Raw genomic sequence first — 14,653 nt, forward strand, 5'->3', positions numbered from 1 at the left:
GGTTGTTGCGTTTGTTCGAAAAATGACTAAACAGTTTCAGCTGCTGTTTTTTACACATGTTTTTTGTCACATGATTTGTCATTATAATGATTTTAATATGCTGCAAGGTAAGCAAAGACAAATATTAATGCTGCTACTTAATATCTCTAAACAATATCATTGTTATTAACAGTTGGGAAGTAATAAATACTTTTTATTTAGAAAGGATGCATTACATTGTTCAGAAGTGAGATTAAAGATGTGTAATGTTACAAAAATGTATAATAATAATAATAATAAAAAAGAAAAAGAAGAAGAAGAAGAAGAAGAAAAACAGGAAGAAATACTTATGCAACAGTGAAGACTGGGATAATAATGATGAAAATTCAACAGGAATAAATTATATTACAAAAATATATTAAATGATTGACTATTATATTATATTATATTATATTATATTATATTATATTATATTATATTATATTATATTATATTATATTATATCAGTGGTTCTCAGACTGTGGCCAGTTGTGGAGGAATAGCTGAATAAATAAAGTAAAAACAGTGAACACTTTTAACCCTTTAACAAGTATGATAACACCAATATGATCCGTAAATTGATTTTAATAAGCTAAACTTTTTATTTTATTTTCAATGCTCTAATGTTTGTTATGTATTCTATCATTCGAAACTAACTTCCTCCATATATTTGTAACGGTTGTTGGGGGCGTGGCCCGTATTTTTACATCCCAATGTTGACAGGTATAGTTTATTCACTTGCTTTTCTGACACATAAAGGCAACTCTACACTCAGTGGTCAGATCCAATTTCTAATTTATATGTAAATCCATTTCATATATTTGAAATACAAGATAAGGTTTAGATTTCAAAGATATATAAATAACTCATAAACGGATGCAACATATATTTCTAAATTTATCAAAAAGAGTTTATATATCAATATGATGACATAAAGCCTATACTTATAAGCTCCAAGGAACACTTCTAGGTTTTGATGAATAAGCTACTTTATGAAAATACTTTACATTTAGGTACAGCAGTTTTCTTTTAACGAACAGTGTCATTTTTAATTAACTTTTAAAAGCACATTTTAATTTAAACATTGACGTTTTATTATTTATTTATTTTTTTTCTGAAAGCACAGTGCAGTGTTAATGCTTAAACTATTTATAATGGTAAAAGTGTCTGACAATGAAGATTTTTATAATAATAAGAATTAATCTGCCACATTTTTAACTGTGCAGAACTGTAGCTGTTTAATGAGGCCTACTACACTACTGTATTTCAATACCGGTCATCATGGTGTACTTGAAGAGACATTTTTTATTATTATATTATATTATATTATATTATATTATATTATATTATATTATATTATATTATATTATATTATATTATATTACATTATATTATATTATATTATATTATATTATATTATATTACATTATATTATATTATATTATATTATATTATATTAAATTATATTATATTATATTATATTATATTTTAATATATTATATTATATTATATTATATTATATTATATTATATTATATTATATTATATTATATTATATTTCATTTTATTATATTATATTATATTTTATTATATTATATTATATTTCATTTTATTATATTTTATTATATTATATTATATTATATTATATTATATTATATTATATTATATTATATTATATTATATTATATTATATTATATTATATTAATCCCTTGTGATTTCCTCAGTAAATCTGTTATGTACAACAAGCTCTAGAACTCAGGAAACATGTTCGTACCTGCGTCTGTTTGAAAGCGACTCTTCAGTTTCATTGTTCATTAAAATATGACTTGAACCTCCTTGACCTCCTTCATGCATGACCTCAATCTGCAAGAAATCACAAAAAATCCAGAATTGTTTGTTGATGATTAAGGCAAGGGTTTTTAGATATGCAAATGCCCTTTTTAACTTTTGTTTTTTTTTTTCAGATATGACTGCAGCTGAAAAAGACTGACGTACCTTAATGCCACCTTTGGCTTTGCGAATGTTTTTTCTTTTTGCCAGTTCTGCATCACTGGGCTGTCTATTGGTGCTGGAGTTATCTGTAGTTTTGCGGTGTGATGCTGTAGGGTTTAACATAGAATTTGTTTTACATTATCAACCCACTTGTGATCTGATAGATCTTAGTAGATACTGTACAAAACCCGCGTGTGGTCTTGACAGACATCAAATTCTTTTAACATAGAACTTGTTTTCATTTAAACTCACTTGGAGGAGTGGGATGTGGGATTTTAGGTGAGGGGCGTTTTGGTGAAGATTCTGGTCGGGGTGCAACAGGTTGCACAGGCCTTGTTTGCTTCGTGGAAAGCTTTTTCAGACTTGCATGTCTTTTCTCAAACATCTCTTGGACATCGTTCAGCGTTTTCAAGGCAGTTTGAACTTTGCTCTGCGTGGGAGGAAATAAAAGATTATTTCACTTCATAAAATGTAAATGTGTCTATCGTCAGCAGCAGAAGAGTGGTAAATGTATAGCTACAGCGAGCTCCAAAAGTCTGATACCGAATTTAAAATCTTTAAATGCCAGCCAGATTTAATAATAGCTTGTGCCAACACAAACCTTTTACTAGCATTAAAGGGATAGTTCACACAAAACTAAAAAATCTGTCATCATTTACTCACCCTTTGCTTCTTACAAACCTGTTGAAGTTTATTTTTATTTTTCTCTTAAACACAAAAGAAGATATTTTGATAAATGCTGGAAAGTAACAACTGACTTCCATAGTATTTGTTTTTCCAACGATGAAAGTCAATTATTACCGGTTTCTAAGGTTTTTAAAAATATCTTCTTATGTGTTTAACAGAAAAATGATAATAAAAGGTTTGAAAACATTTCAGGATGGGTAAATAGTGGGTCAATTTTTAGTTTTGGGTAAGTTATCCTTTTAATAAACTACTATTAGAATTTACACAGTAATATAATAATAATAATAATATAATAACAGTAATATTATATATATATATATATATATATATATATATATATATATATATATATATATATATATATAAAATCAGGCCCGGGTTGGCCAATCGGGAGGACCGGGAGAGTTCCCGGTGGGCCGGTCCGTTTTTTGGCTGCGAGGGCCGGTGTTTCTAACTGCTTGCACTCTCAGCAGTCGCACTTTTTTTCATTTATTAATTAATTTGCCGCAGCTCCGCTCTTCTTATTTATTGTCTCGCAGCCCCATGAGCAAAATGCAGCCTTCAGGGTAATGATGATGTAACTATCATTCCGGCCAGATATGCATAACAGCGCCATTGTGGTCCAGTGGTCAGCATGTTGCGTTACGATGTTGTCAATTCGTGTTCGATCCTCACCTGAGTAATTATTGTGATTTTTTTTTTTCCATTTTTATTGTTAAGACATATAAAACTGTAAGGTTGTTGAACATTTGAAGTTCTATAGCAGCTGTTTTCTTGAAAAAGACGTGATATTGTAATTAGAAACTGAATTGGAAATGACCTTATTTTTATATAGTCGGACGTGAACTGCGGTGGGCCGGTCTAATGCTTGAAACTCCAAGCCTGAAAAGGAGTATATATATATATATATATATATATATATATATATATATATATATATATATATATATATATATATATATATATAAATGGTTTGCTTGCAGCTGAATTTATTACATATCCTATTACATACAAATAGCTTTGTTTACACAAACCTTATTGCATATGAATTCATGGGAGGAGAGTGTTAAAATGAATAATGCAATGTGATTTGCAGTCATCAGTTTACTATTATTTGTTCTATTGTTTAGTATGACTTTTATACTGAATCATCATTTGCTCGGCTTATTTTTGACCTAATTTTCACTTCTTTGTATTGTTAAAATGCCACACCGTCAGTAGATCATTTGCTAAACTTTCCTCTCTTATTGGTGCTTTAATGGGATTTTACTCTCGTTCTTATTCACTCACTTATTTACAACAAAAACACTGCAAAAGTACACTTGGTAACACCTTAGAATAATGGTCCATTAGTTGACCTATTTACTAACATTAACTAATAATTAATAATCTTAAAAAGCATTAATTATTCATAGTTCAATATTAACTAATGTATTATTGAAATCTAAAGTTGTGCTTGTTAATATTAGTTAATGCACCTTGAGTTAAATTGAACTAACATGAACTAACATTAACTTAAATAACATGAACTAACAATAACAAAGATGAATGAATACCATAACAAATGTATTACTAATAGCTTGTTCATGTTAGTAAATATATTAACTAACATCACCTAATGGACCATTATTTTAAAGTACATACGTATTATTTAGTAAATACATATATACCATACACCTTACAGGAAATATTAAAGAGTTATGGTTTTAAATTACTCTTTATGCTTCTGAATGTAAACGATTTACAAATTTCTAAAGCTCAACAGGTATGACAAACAAAGTATTTGTCTCACAAAAAGGTCAAAAAAGATTCTGAACCAATAAAACCAGTCCTCAGAAATTCCAGTTTCATTTGCATAACTGATTTACTTAGATCCGTAACACATTTGCATAGTGGCAGTTTATTCTTTTCAGTGGCTGCCTGTGAACAATGTCTACTTTGATCCTGAAACACTAGTTACTGCTGTCGTCATCGTGTCGAAAAGAAGTATTGATTGCAGAGACACAACATTCTTGCACGATTTTCTTTCACAAAAAAACTCATTATTAACACTGAAGGCGAGAAAGGAATCTTACACTTGCATAATATCCACACTTTGATTGTCAATCATAAATGATTGAGGCACGTAGTTTTAAGCGCATGACAAGGAATAAAAATATAAAAAGTGCTTAAAAACAAAAAAAAAACTTGCATGGTTTCACAGTTCTTTATAAAGTGGCACATGTGGATTACAACGCATCACATGCATAACAGCAATAAAAGCTAGCAATATAAGCTAGCATACAGTAAAATCTACATTTTTCATTGCAATAATTTCATTCATTCATTTTCTTTGCGGCTTAGTCCCTTTATTAATCCAGGGTTGCCACACACACTCATACACTACGGACAATTTAGCTTACCCAATTCAGCAGTACCACATGTCTTTGGACTTTGGGGGAAACTCACGCGAACGCAGGGAGAACATGCAAACTCCACACAGAAATGCTAACTGACCCAGCCGAGGCTCGAACCAGCGACCTTCTTGCTGTATTGCATTATATATAAATCATATCCCTTTCTTTTCAGTTTGACGGAAGAATTAAGCACAATTTTTTGTAAGTGTATTAGGAGCATATATTAAAATAGTATCCCTACTGCAAGACGTTAAACATTGTGCCTTTTTATCTATGCACAAATTTGAATTTGTGTACTTCAATTGGAAGTGCTTTGTGATAGTAGCTCAAAAAAAAAACGTGCAGTGTTTTAAAGCCTCTGATGCATAAATGTTGTTTTTGAGAATTGGAAACAGAACAAATAGTGGGTTAAACTGACATCATGTCCACATGTTATGTTTAAATGACACACACTGTTTTTTATGCTACACTATTAAAAATGCAGGGTTCCAGACAATTCATTCATGCTGTCCTAACACAAATCCATCAAGTTAAAATAACTCATTTAAGTAGATGGAACACAAAACGAAAACGTTTCTGAAAAAAATCTCCAGAGCGGTGCTGTTTCAGCTCATTTTAAATTAGTCATTTGACAAAAAAAGTAAAAATAATAATGTAGCTACAGCACTGTCAGGCTTTTATTTTATTTTTTTAGTTTATAAAAACATTTATTTGACATTTTAAATAAATATACACTGTACACACACGTTATGTCAAAACATTTATTATGATGTGACTAATCTTTACTAAGTATATTATATTATATTGTATTGTTTTATATTATATTATATTATATTACATTATATTTTATTTTATTTTATTTTATTTTATTTATTTTATTTTACTATATTATATTTATTATATTATATTTATTATATTATATTATTCATTCATTTTCTTTATGGCTTAGTCCCTTTATTAATTTGGGGTCGCCACAGCAGAATGTACCAAAAACTTATCAAGCACATGTTTTTTACACAGCGGATACCCTTTCAGCTGCAACCCATCTTTGGAAAACATCCATACACACTCATTCACACTCTGAAATACGGCCAATTTAGCCTACCCAATTCGCCTCTACCTCATGTCTTTGGACTGTGGGGGAAACCTGAGCACCTAGAGGAAACCCACACGAACGCAGGGAGAACATGCAAACTCCACACAGAAATGCCAACTGACCCAGCTGAGGTTTAAATCAGCAACCTTCTTGCTGTGAGGCGACAGCACTACCTATTGTGCCACTGCGTCGCCCCTATTATATTATATCATATTATATTATATCAGTGGTTCACAAACTGTGGTACGTGTAGCACTAGTGGTATGCAGGCTTCCTTCTAGTGGTACACGGAGTAATCACTAAATGATTAAAGTAAAAAATGAACACTTTTAACCCTTTAAAGCATACAATAACCAATATGATCAGTAAATTGATTTTAATAAGCTAAACTTTTTATTTTATTTTCAATGCTCTAATGTTTGTTATGTATTCTATCATTTAAAGCTAACTTCCTCCCTATATTTGTAACGGTTGTTGGGGGCGTATCCTGTATTTTTACATCCCAATCTTGACAGGTATAGTTTAATCACTTGCTTTTCTGACACACAAGGCCAACTCTAACGCTCAGTGGTCAGATCGAATTTCTAATTTAAATATGTAAATCCAATTCATATATTTAAAATACAAGTTGAAGTTTAGGTTTCAAAGATATAACTCATAAATAGAAGCATCAGGTAAAATTTGATGACGACACACAAATGTGACACTATTATTTTTTTTATGCTGCACTGTTAAAAATGCAGGGTTCCAGACAATTCATTCATGTTGTCCTAACAATCCATCAAGTTAACCTAACTAATTTAAGTGGATTGAACATAAAACAATAATGTTTCTGAAAAAATCTGTGCTGTTTCAGCTCATTTTAAATAAGTTAAAATAAAAACATATACATTTTTGAGTGTAGCTACAGCACTATGAAAATATATGATTAAAAAGTCCTGACAAACATTTGTTTTTATGTTCATTTAATTATTTGAAAAGCTTAATCAGGCTCTAACTTTATTTTTAAGTTATTTTACTATAAGTTTAATTCATGCAAGTTGAAATTACTTGTAAAGTTCATTTGATTCAAGCTGAAATTTTAAGGCAGCAACATTTGTTTTTTTTCCTGTAAAGGATAACAAAAGGTTATAATTAGCTGTTTTTTATTATTTTACTATATAATTTATATGCTGAAATCTTGAATGCTAGAAGGAAGGCATTTTTAGATTTCTTTGGTGTCTCCACAGCATTGTGATCAAACCGCAAAACATTGAAGCCTCACCTTCGTTTCTTTGTGTTTGTATTCTGGGCGGCTAATTATGCAAATTATAGGGAAGGTCTACGGGCGGGTGTTTGTATTGGCTTTTTCTAATCTTATAGTGTTATCTTTCATATCTTGCATATAAACGTAAAACGAGACAATCGGAAATCAATGCAGACTGCAGCAGTTTCTGCTCTGATAAGGACAAAGCTATGCTGAACATCTTAGGTTTGTGTCTGAACAATGCATGATAAGAGAACTTTGTATGTATCTGTTTTTGTTTTCTTTATTTTGCTTTAAATGTTTAAATCTAGTCTGACTGGTGTGCTTCAAGTAGTCAAATTAGTTTTCTCACTTAAGACTATTCAGTGTTGTCCGCTCAGGATCAGATTCACACAAAAAAAGCATCTTAAAAGTTTGAGTTTCTATCTTCAGGCGAACACAAAACAATCAAGATACTGAAGAAAGTGGTCATTGATTTCCATTGGGTGTTTTTTTTTGTTGTTTCTTTTGTTTCTTTTTGTCACTTAAGATCCAACTGAGTGTGAGTAAATGGTGAGTGAAAGTTCATGTTGGGGTTAACTTTCTCTTTAATTAGGGTATGAATATGAGTGCATATAGTACTCTCGGCTAAATTATGGTACAATCCTTAACTTTTAACATGCCATAAAACAAATCTCTATTAACATAAATCATATCTAGCACACAACATACAGATGAAAGAGCTCTGAGGAATCTTAATATATCAATATAATAAGAAAAAAAAATTGAGTTGCACATTTAAAAAATATATTAAAATAAATAAAAACAACAACCTAACAACATTGTCTGAGTCAGAGTCTAATATTTAGTGAGTTATATACAGCATTACAATTTTAAGCCTACCTTATTATTTAAAAAATTGCAAAAATGGCCTACTTTCATTAAAAGGTAGCTAAGCTACACATTTAGCTAATTTTTAAAAGTTACTTTAGATTGTAATATATTATTTTGGAAGCACATTAGTGTAAGTAATAGTTCTCACAATTAACCAGTGGCTTTTTATTTCCCTACTATTATGTTATTGGCTGTTTATTAGTACTTATGCATGATCTTATTTTACATCACTAATCCTGCATAACACCTACTGTAATCCTGACTACTATCTAGTTTAAAGTGATATATTCTCTCAGTTGGTGTTACAAATACAAAAACCTTGTAATAAACAGCCAGTACATGTTCTGTTATTTGACTTATTCATTTATATATTGTTTCTTACGCATTATATGATTTCAAACAACTTAAATGTCAATAAATGTCACTTTGTTAAACTGTAGTTGGAGTTGCATTTTCTACATCAAATGCTGACAGAGACCAGGGTCCCATAATGCAATTCACAAACGTAAATAAATGGACTGCTTAAAATACGCTTTTCTAAAAATGAGAACAATATTTAATCCTGACCTTCTTTAACACATGAGTGCAGTGAGGTGGGGGATAAGGTTTAAGCACCTATTCATATATTTCACCTTACTATTTACAAAATAATTGATAAATGTACAGGTATTTTCTAAATAGCACAATGTATTAATAAACACAATTTTAACAATCTGAGGGGGGTCATACCCCACATGGCACCTGCCCAACTTTTAATAAGAGATGTAAACAAAACCTACTGTAAGTTAATTTCTTTGCATTCAATGTATGTATTTATTTGGTTTAGCCCTCATACATTCTTGCTGTAAGACGACAGCACTACCTACTGCGCCACTGAGTCGCTATTTCCTTAATTTATTAAACAATAATACAAAAAAATGTGTGCAAGTTTTTTCTTTGTGTTGCATATCCCTCTGTTGTGGTTCTCTTCTCTCCGCCTCTGTCTCTCCGACAGGTTTTATTACCACTGCACAGGTGCTGTAAATCATTTGTTAACAAGTGGAGGCTGCCGGCTTAAAGACAATTAAAGACAACCACATGGCACCTGCCCAACTTTTAATAAGAAATGTAAACAAAACCTACTTTAAGCTAATTTCTTTGCATCCAATGTATGTATTTATTTGGTTTACCTCCTTCTACATTCCACGAATCAATGACATTTACATTGCATCTGACTACAAATGTCAGTATAATATATGACTATTGACGATATGTTGACATTTCAACCTAACACCCAGGCTGTCTATAAAAAGTATCTTGGTAAGGTAATCTGAGTTAGTCAAATAACAAAGTAGTGTTGTAAGGGTGACAGGCAAGATTATCGGTTTTAACCAAGCTTGTCTAAGGTAAATTACCATAATTATGTTTTTAAAAAGAGCTCGAGGTTTCCTTTGCACCCGTGATCACCCATACTACTCTTTGTTTCAACTGCTGCAATCAGGACGTGGTTTTAGAGATCCTATTTGCAGGACTGTTATGTATTTCCTTAATTTCATTCATTTTCTTTTTGGCTTAGTCCCTTTATTAATCTGAGGTCGCGACAAGGGGAATGAACCGCCAACTTATCCAGCACGTTTTTACGCAGTGGATACCCTTCCAGCCGCAACCCATCTCTTGGAAACATCCATACACACTCATTCACACTCATACACTACGGACAATTTAGCTTACCCAATTAACATGTACCACATGTCTTTGGACTGTGAGGGAAACCGGAGCACCCGGAGGAAACCACGTGAACGCAGGGAGAACATGCAAACTCCACACAGAAACGCCAACTGACCCAGCCAAGGCTCGAACTAGCGACCTTCTTGCTGTGAGGCTACATTACTACCTACTGCGCCACTGCGTCGCTATTTTCTTAATTTATTAAACAATAATACAAAAAAACCTGTGCAAGTTTTTTCTTTGTGTTGCATATCCCTCTGTTGTGGTTGACTTCTTTCCGCCTCTGTCTCTCCGACAGGTTTCATTTTCACTGCACAGGTGCTGTAAATCATTTGTTAACACGTGGAGGCTTGCCGGCTTAAAGACAATTTAAACCGCACTGGAACGTCGTTCAGAAAGTCTCCTCTCTTCCGGCTTGGGTTGTTTATTTTGTGAAGTAAAAACTGTGTTGTATTTATTTGGCAAAATTGCTGAAAGTGAACGCTGAGTGTTGACATTAAGATCTATACAGAGACAAGTGTGCTGAGAAGGGGGTGCCTTTTTGTTTTATAGCATTCTCTCAAGTTTTGTGGTTAGTAGGTAGGTAAGTGAATGTTATTTTATTTGTTTCATTTCATGTGCAGGTAAGAGGGTTAATAACTTAGTTGTTGAGTTTTTGTTTGTTATTTGTTATTTTGGCATTTACCTCCGCAAGCTTTTTATTGTCTCCTTTGAAGTTACAGTAAACGTCAAATAAATTTGACTTTGTGTTATATCTTTAGTCAATCGTCTTTGTTGTGTTTTTCCTTTTGAACAGGAGATGAGACTCTGGCCTCCTCATTAAATTAGAGGTGTCCTAATTATTTTAATTTAATATTATTTATTGTAACAGGTCTGGCTGGCTGTGTGGAGCCATGCAAAGTTAGATTACGTAACAAGGACAAATAGAATTAGAAATTATTTTATAATGGTGGCTATTAGGTCATTAAATGAGTCCAGCGAAGAGGCAGATGTACCTAAAGAATTATGTGTTTTATGTTGTGTGGTATTATTTTGTAAATGTGTACATGGAAATTCGCCTGTGTTACAGCCCTTTGCTGCAATTTTAGTTACCCTAAACAGGAAAATAAAGTTGAGTCTGAGTCTGTCCGAGTCTGAGTATTTAAATAAATAAAAACACTTTTGGATCTCACTGTATAGAAATGCATTTAACGGTAATCAGCGTGTACCTTGAGCAGCTCTGAGAGGACGACCTCATACTGGTTGTTGAGTTCTTTGAGGTGACTGAGCTGCTGCTCTTTGGCTGTTTTCATGTACCTCTCGATGTCCTGCAGTGCTGCTTCTGCACCTTCCTGTGTTTGACATCTGTCTACAGCCTGAGAGGCCAGCAGATACACTCCGCTTTCACACCACTGGTTCACCTGCCAACACACAAACCACAGAGACACATAAATGCATCTCTTTGGCGTTGACCCAGTTTAAAGCAAAAAATAAAAATAAAAAATGAGTGCACAGGTTTTTTAATACTCAATCTACTAAACATCAAAACAAATTAGTGAAATATTATTATTATTATTATTATTATTATTATTAATTTTCTTTTCGGCTTAGTCCTTAATTAATCTGGGGTCACCACAGCGGAATGAACCGCCAACTTATCCAGCATGTTTTTATGCAGTAAATGCCCTTCCAGCCGCAACCCATCACTGGGAAATATTATTATTATTATTATTATTATTTTATTTATTTATTTATTTATTTATTTAGTTATTTTAATTCACTCACAAACAGTGCTGTTACAGTTCACAGAAAGAAAAATTAACTGAAATAAAGCTAAAACTAATTAAATATAAAAAATTAAAATATAAATATAGACACAGAAAATAACTTAATAAAATATTTAGCTAAAATTAATACAAGAAAAGGTGCTTTTGTAAACAAACGATTACTTTTTGATATAGTGGCTAATATGTTTGTTTTCTCATTCATACAATTTAGTACGATTTGCTTATCTACCAACAATTGGTTTAGAGGGGTTGGGTGCCAAGACTCATTTTTAAAATCGTACAGCTTCGTACAACAAAACTCGAATTTGTACGAATTAACCACAAAACTGACAAAATGCAAAATAGTTACGTTTCCTCATGAGATCCGACTGAAAAAATTAGATAGTGATGTGATTAAAAGAACACTGTAATAATAAATTGACTTGAAATAAATACACACTGTAGTTATAGACATATAGATATATAGCTAAAGATATATCTTTTTTAAATTGTCAGTTTAGGCAAACAACAAAATAAACAAACAAAAAAAAAAAACCTTTAAATAAAAAAAATATTAAATTACTCAGTATATATATATATATATATATATATATATACATATATATATATATATATATATATATATATATATATATATATATATATATATATATATATATATACAGTATTTATCTATATATAAAAAATCTACGTAGTAATTTATTGTGATTAAATTTAATGCTAATTTTATTTATTTATTTATTTATTTATTTATTTATTTATTTTGTTTGTTTTGTTGTGCAATATTTATATAACTTATTTATTTATTTATATCGTGCACAGTATATATAAGTACACCATTCAGAAATATATCTTCTTTTTTCAATTTATATTTTTTAATAGGAAGCTATACAATAATATATTTGTGCACACACATTAGATAAATCAGAACTGAAACCAGATTTAGAGCTTTTTATATGCTAGATTTTTATATTCTATAAAAAAAAATATTAAACACAAACTTTTAAAAGAAAAATCAAGAAAAGCAAAAAAAAAGAAAAAAAAAACAGTTGAAATATGTAGGTTGTAATTATCTTTGCAATATTTTGCTTGAATCTTTAAATTTCAAAATATGTTTAGTGACTAAAATATTACTTTAATAAATATATCTGTTTAATAAATCTGTTTTGTTTAAATGCACCAAAATACATTGCCTATATTCACTGCCTAATGGATAAAGATATTTATTTTCAAAATTGGGGTGTACCTAATTTTGCTGAGCACTGTACACATAAAAAAGTGTTTTATCAGTTAAACAAATAAATTAAGAAATTTAAAGATTATGTATAAATATTTTATCCATAAACAATTAACATAATTTCAACCATTTTTAATATGTATTTGTCTTTTGAGATGCTGAATGTCGTCATTCAAAACTCCTCATCTGTCATGTTCTAAAACAATCACCCCCATCACCAGCAATCAAAAACTCAACATAAGTTAATTGTCATCATTTCAATAGTTCAACAAACCTCGTCAATTCGTTTGAGGATTTCAAGTGATTTGGTCAGAACGTCACGCTTCTTTTTGGCCTCGTTGCTGAAGTCGTCACAGATCCGACGCAGTTCCACACACTTGGGGCGGATGGAGTCGATGGCGTAGTGATTACTCTGAATGAGCTGATCCCCATGCTGAGCTTGAAGCTGAGCTTTCTCCAAACACTCCTGTACACATCAGTAAGCACATTAGGATTTACACTAAAACTTGATTATTATTATTAGCACTTGAAAAGTCATAACACTCAGACACAGTTTGTTTACATAGACAACAATATTCTGATAAACATGACTAAATGGGACCTTTTATACCCTTCTTTAAAAGATGTAAAATGAGTCTCTCATGTCCCAAGAGTGTGTATGTGAAGTTTCAGCTTAAAATACCATACATTTTAGGCTTTGATCCAAATTGTTCCAGTTTCACTGTACAAAAAGAGAATGTCAATCAAGAAATTTCTGCAGACTGTTTTTATAAAGTGTGCTGGTAACACTTGACAATAAGGTTCATTAGTTAATGCATTTACTAACATGAACTAATCATGAACAACACTTGTACAGCATTTATTAATCATAATTGAACATTTACTAATGCATTATTAACATCCAAGTCCATGCTTGTTAACATTAGTTAATGCCCTTATGGGTTAACATGAACTAACAATGAACTACTGTATTTTCATTAACTAATGTTTATTAACATGAATAAATACAGTAGTAGATGTATTGTTCATTGTTTGTTCATGTTAGTAAATGCATTACTTAACATTTACTAATGAACTATATTGTAAAGTGTGACCAGTGTGCTTATAAAAAAATAGAGTGAATTATTTTTTATGATTAGAGGCTGGATATATTCACACACTGTTGCCACGCAACTGTGTTTAAACCCCTGGTAAAAGTGATTTTTGCCCCTTTAAGACAAAACGCGGATTAAGAAATTATCATGTAAACAGATTTCCATAATAAAATTACTCTTACTTAAGTATTGTGTAATGTTATGCTCACAATTAACACAAATTTAATTAATATATGGATTTTTTAAATTATTATTAGTATGCCTTTTGCTGTCCCTCCAAGATTTTACAAAAAAAGTTGGATTATTAACAGAAATTATTCATTTTGTGGTGACTTTTTGCACATTTTGCGGCATTTTTTTTCTTTATCCTATGACCTTGCATTGATCACTGCTAGATATAATGTAAATAAGACAAAACGCGGATTAAGAAATTATCATGTAAACAGATTTCCATAATAAAATTACTCTTACTTGAGTATTGTGTAATGTTATGCTCACAATTAACACAAATTTAATTAATATATGGATTTTTTTAATTATT

General features: G+C 30.9%; 1 protein-coding gene across 32 annotated transcripts in view; it reads right to left on the bottom strand.

The window, feature by feature from the left end:
• The window catches only part of mcf2l2 (MCF.2 cell line derived transforming sequence-like 2), a 194,993-nt gene that overhangs the window by 101,972 nt on the left and 78,368 nt on the right, over positions 1 to 14,653 (bottom strand). For all 32 annotated transcript variants that reach the window (XR_015502379.1, XM_087273338.1, XM_087273326.1 and 29 more), the window contains exons 11-15: positions 13,293 to 13,484; positions 11,224 to 11,415; positions 2,263 to 2,440; positions 2,014 to 2,117; positions 1,793 to 1,881 (exon numbers count right to left, since the gene is read on the bottom strand). Coding sequence is in view for 31 of the 32 variants with exons in the window: in XM_087273338.1 (XP_087129464.1) it covers positions 1,793 to 1,881; positions 2,014 to 2,117; positions 2,263 to 2,440; positions 11,224 to 11,415; positions 13,293 to 13,484 (755 nt within the window). In the remaining variant the exon portion in view is untranslated. The remainder of the gene's footprint in view (positions 1 to 1,792; positions 1,882 to 2,013; positions 2,118 to 2,262; positions 2,441 to 11,223; positions 11,416 to 13,292; positions 13,485 to 14,653) is intronic.

Source organism: Danio rerio, chromosome 11 (genome assembly GCF_052040795.2).
Source record: "Danio rerio strain M-AB ecotype USA chromosome 11, GRCz13ab, whole genome shotgun sequence".
NCBI lineage: Eukaryota > Metazoa > Chordata > Actinopteri > Cypriniformes > Danionidae > Danio > Danio rerio.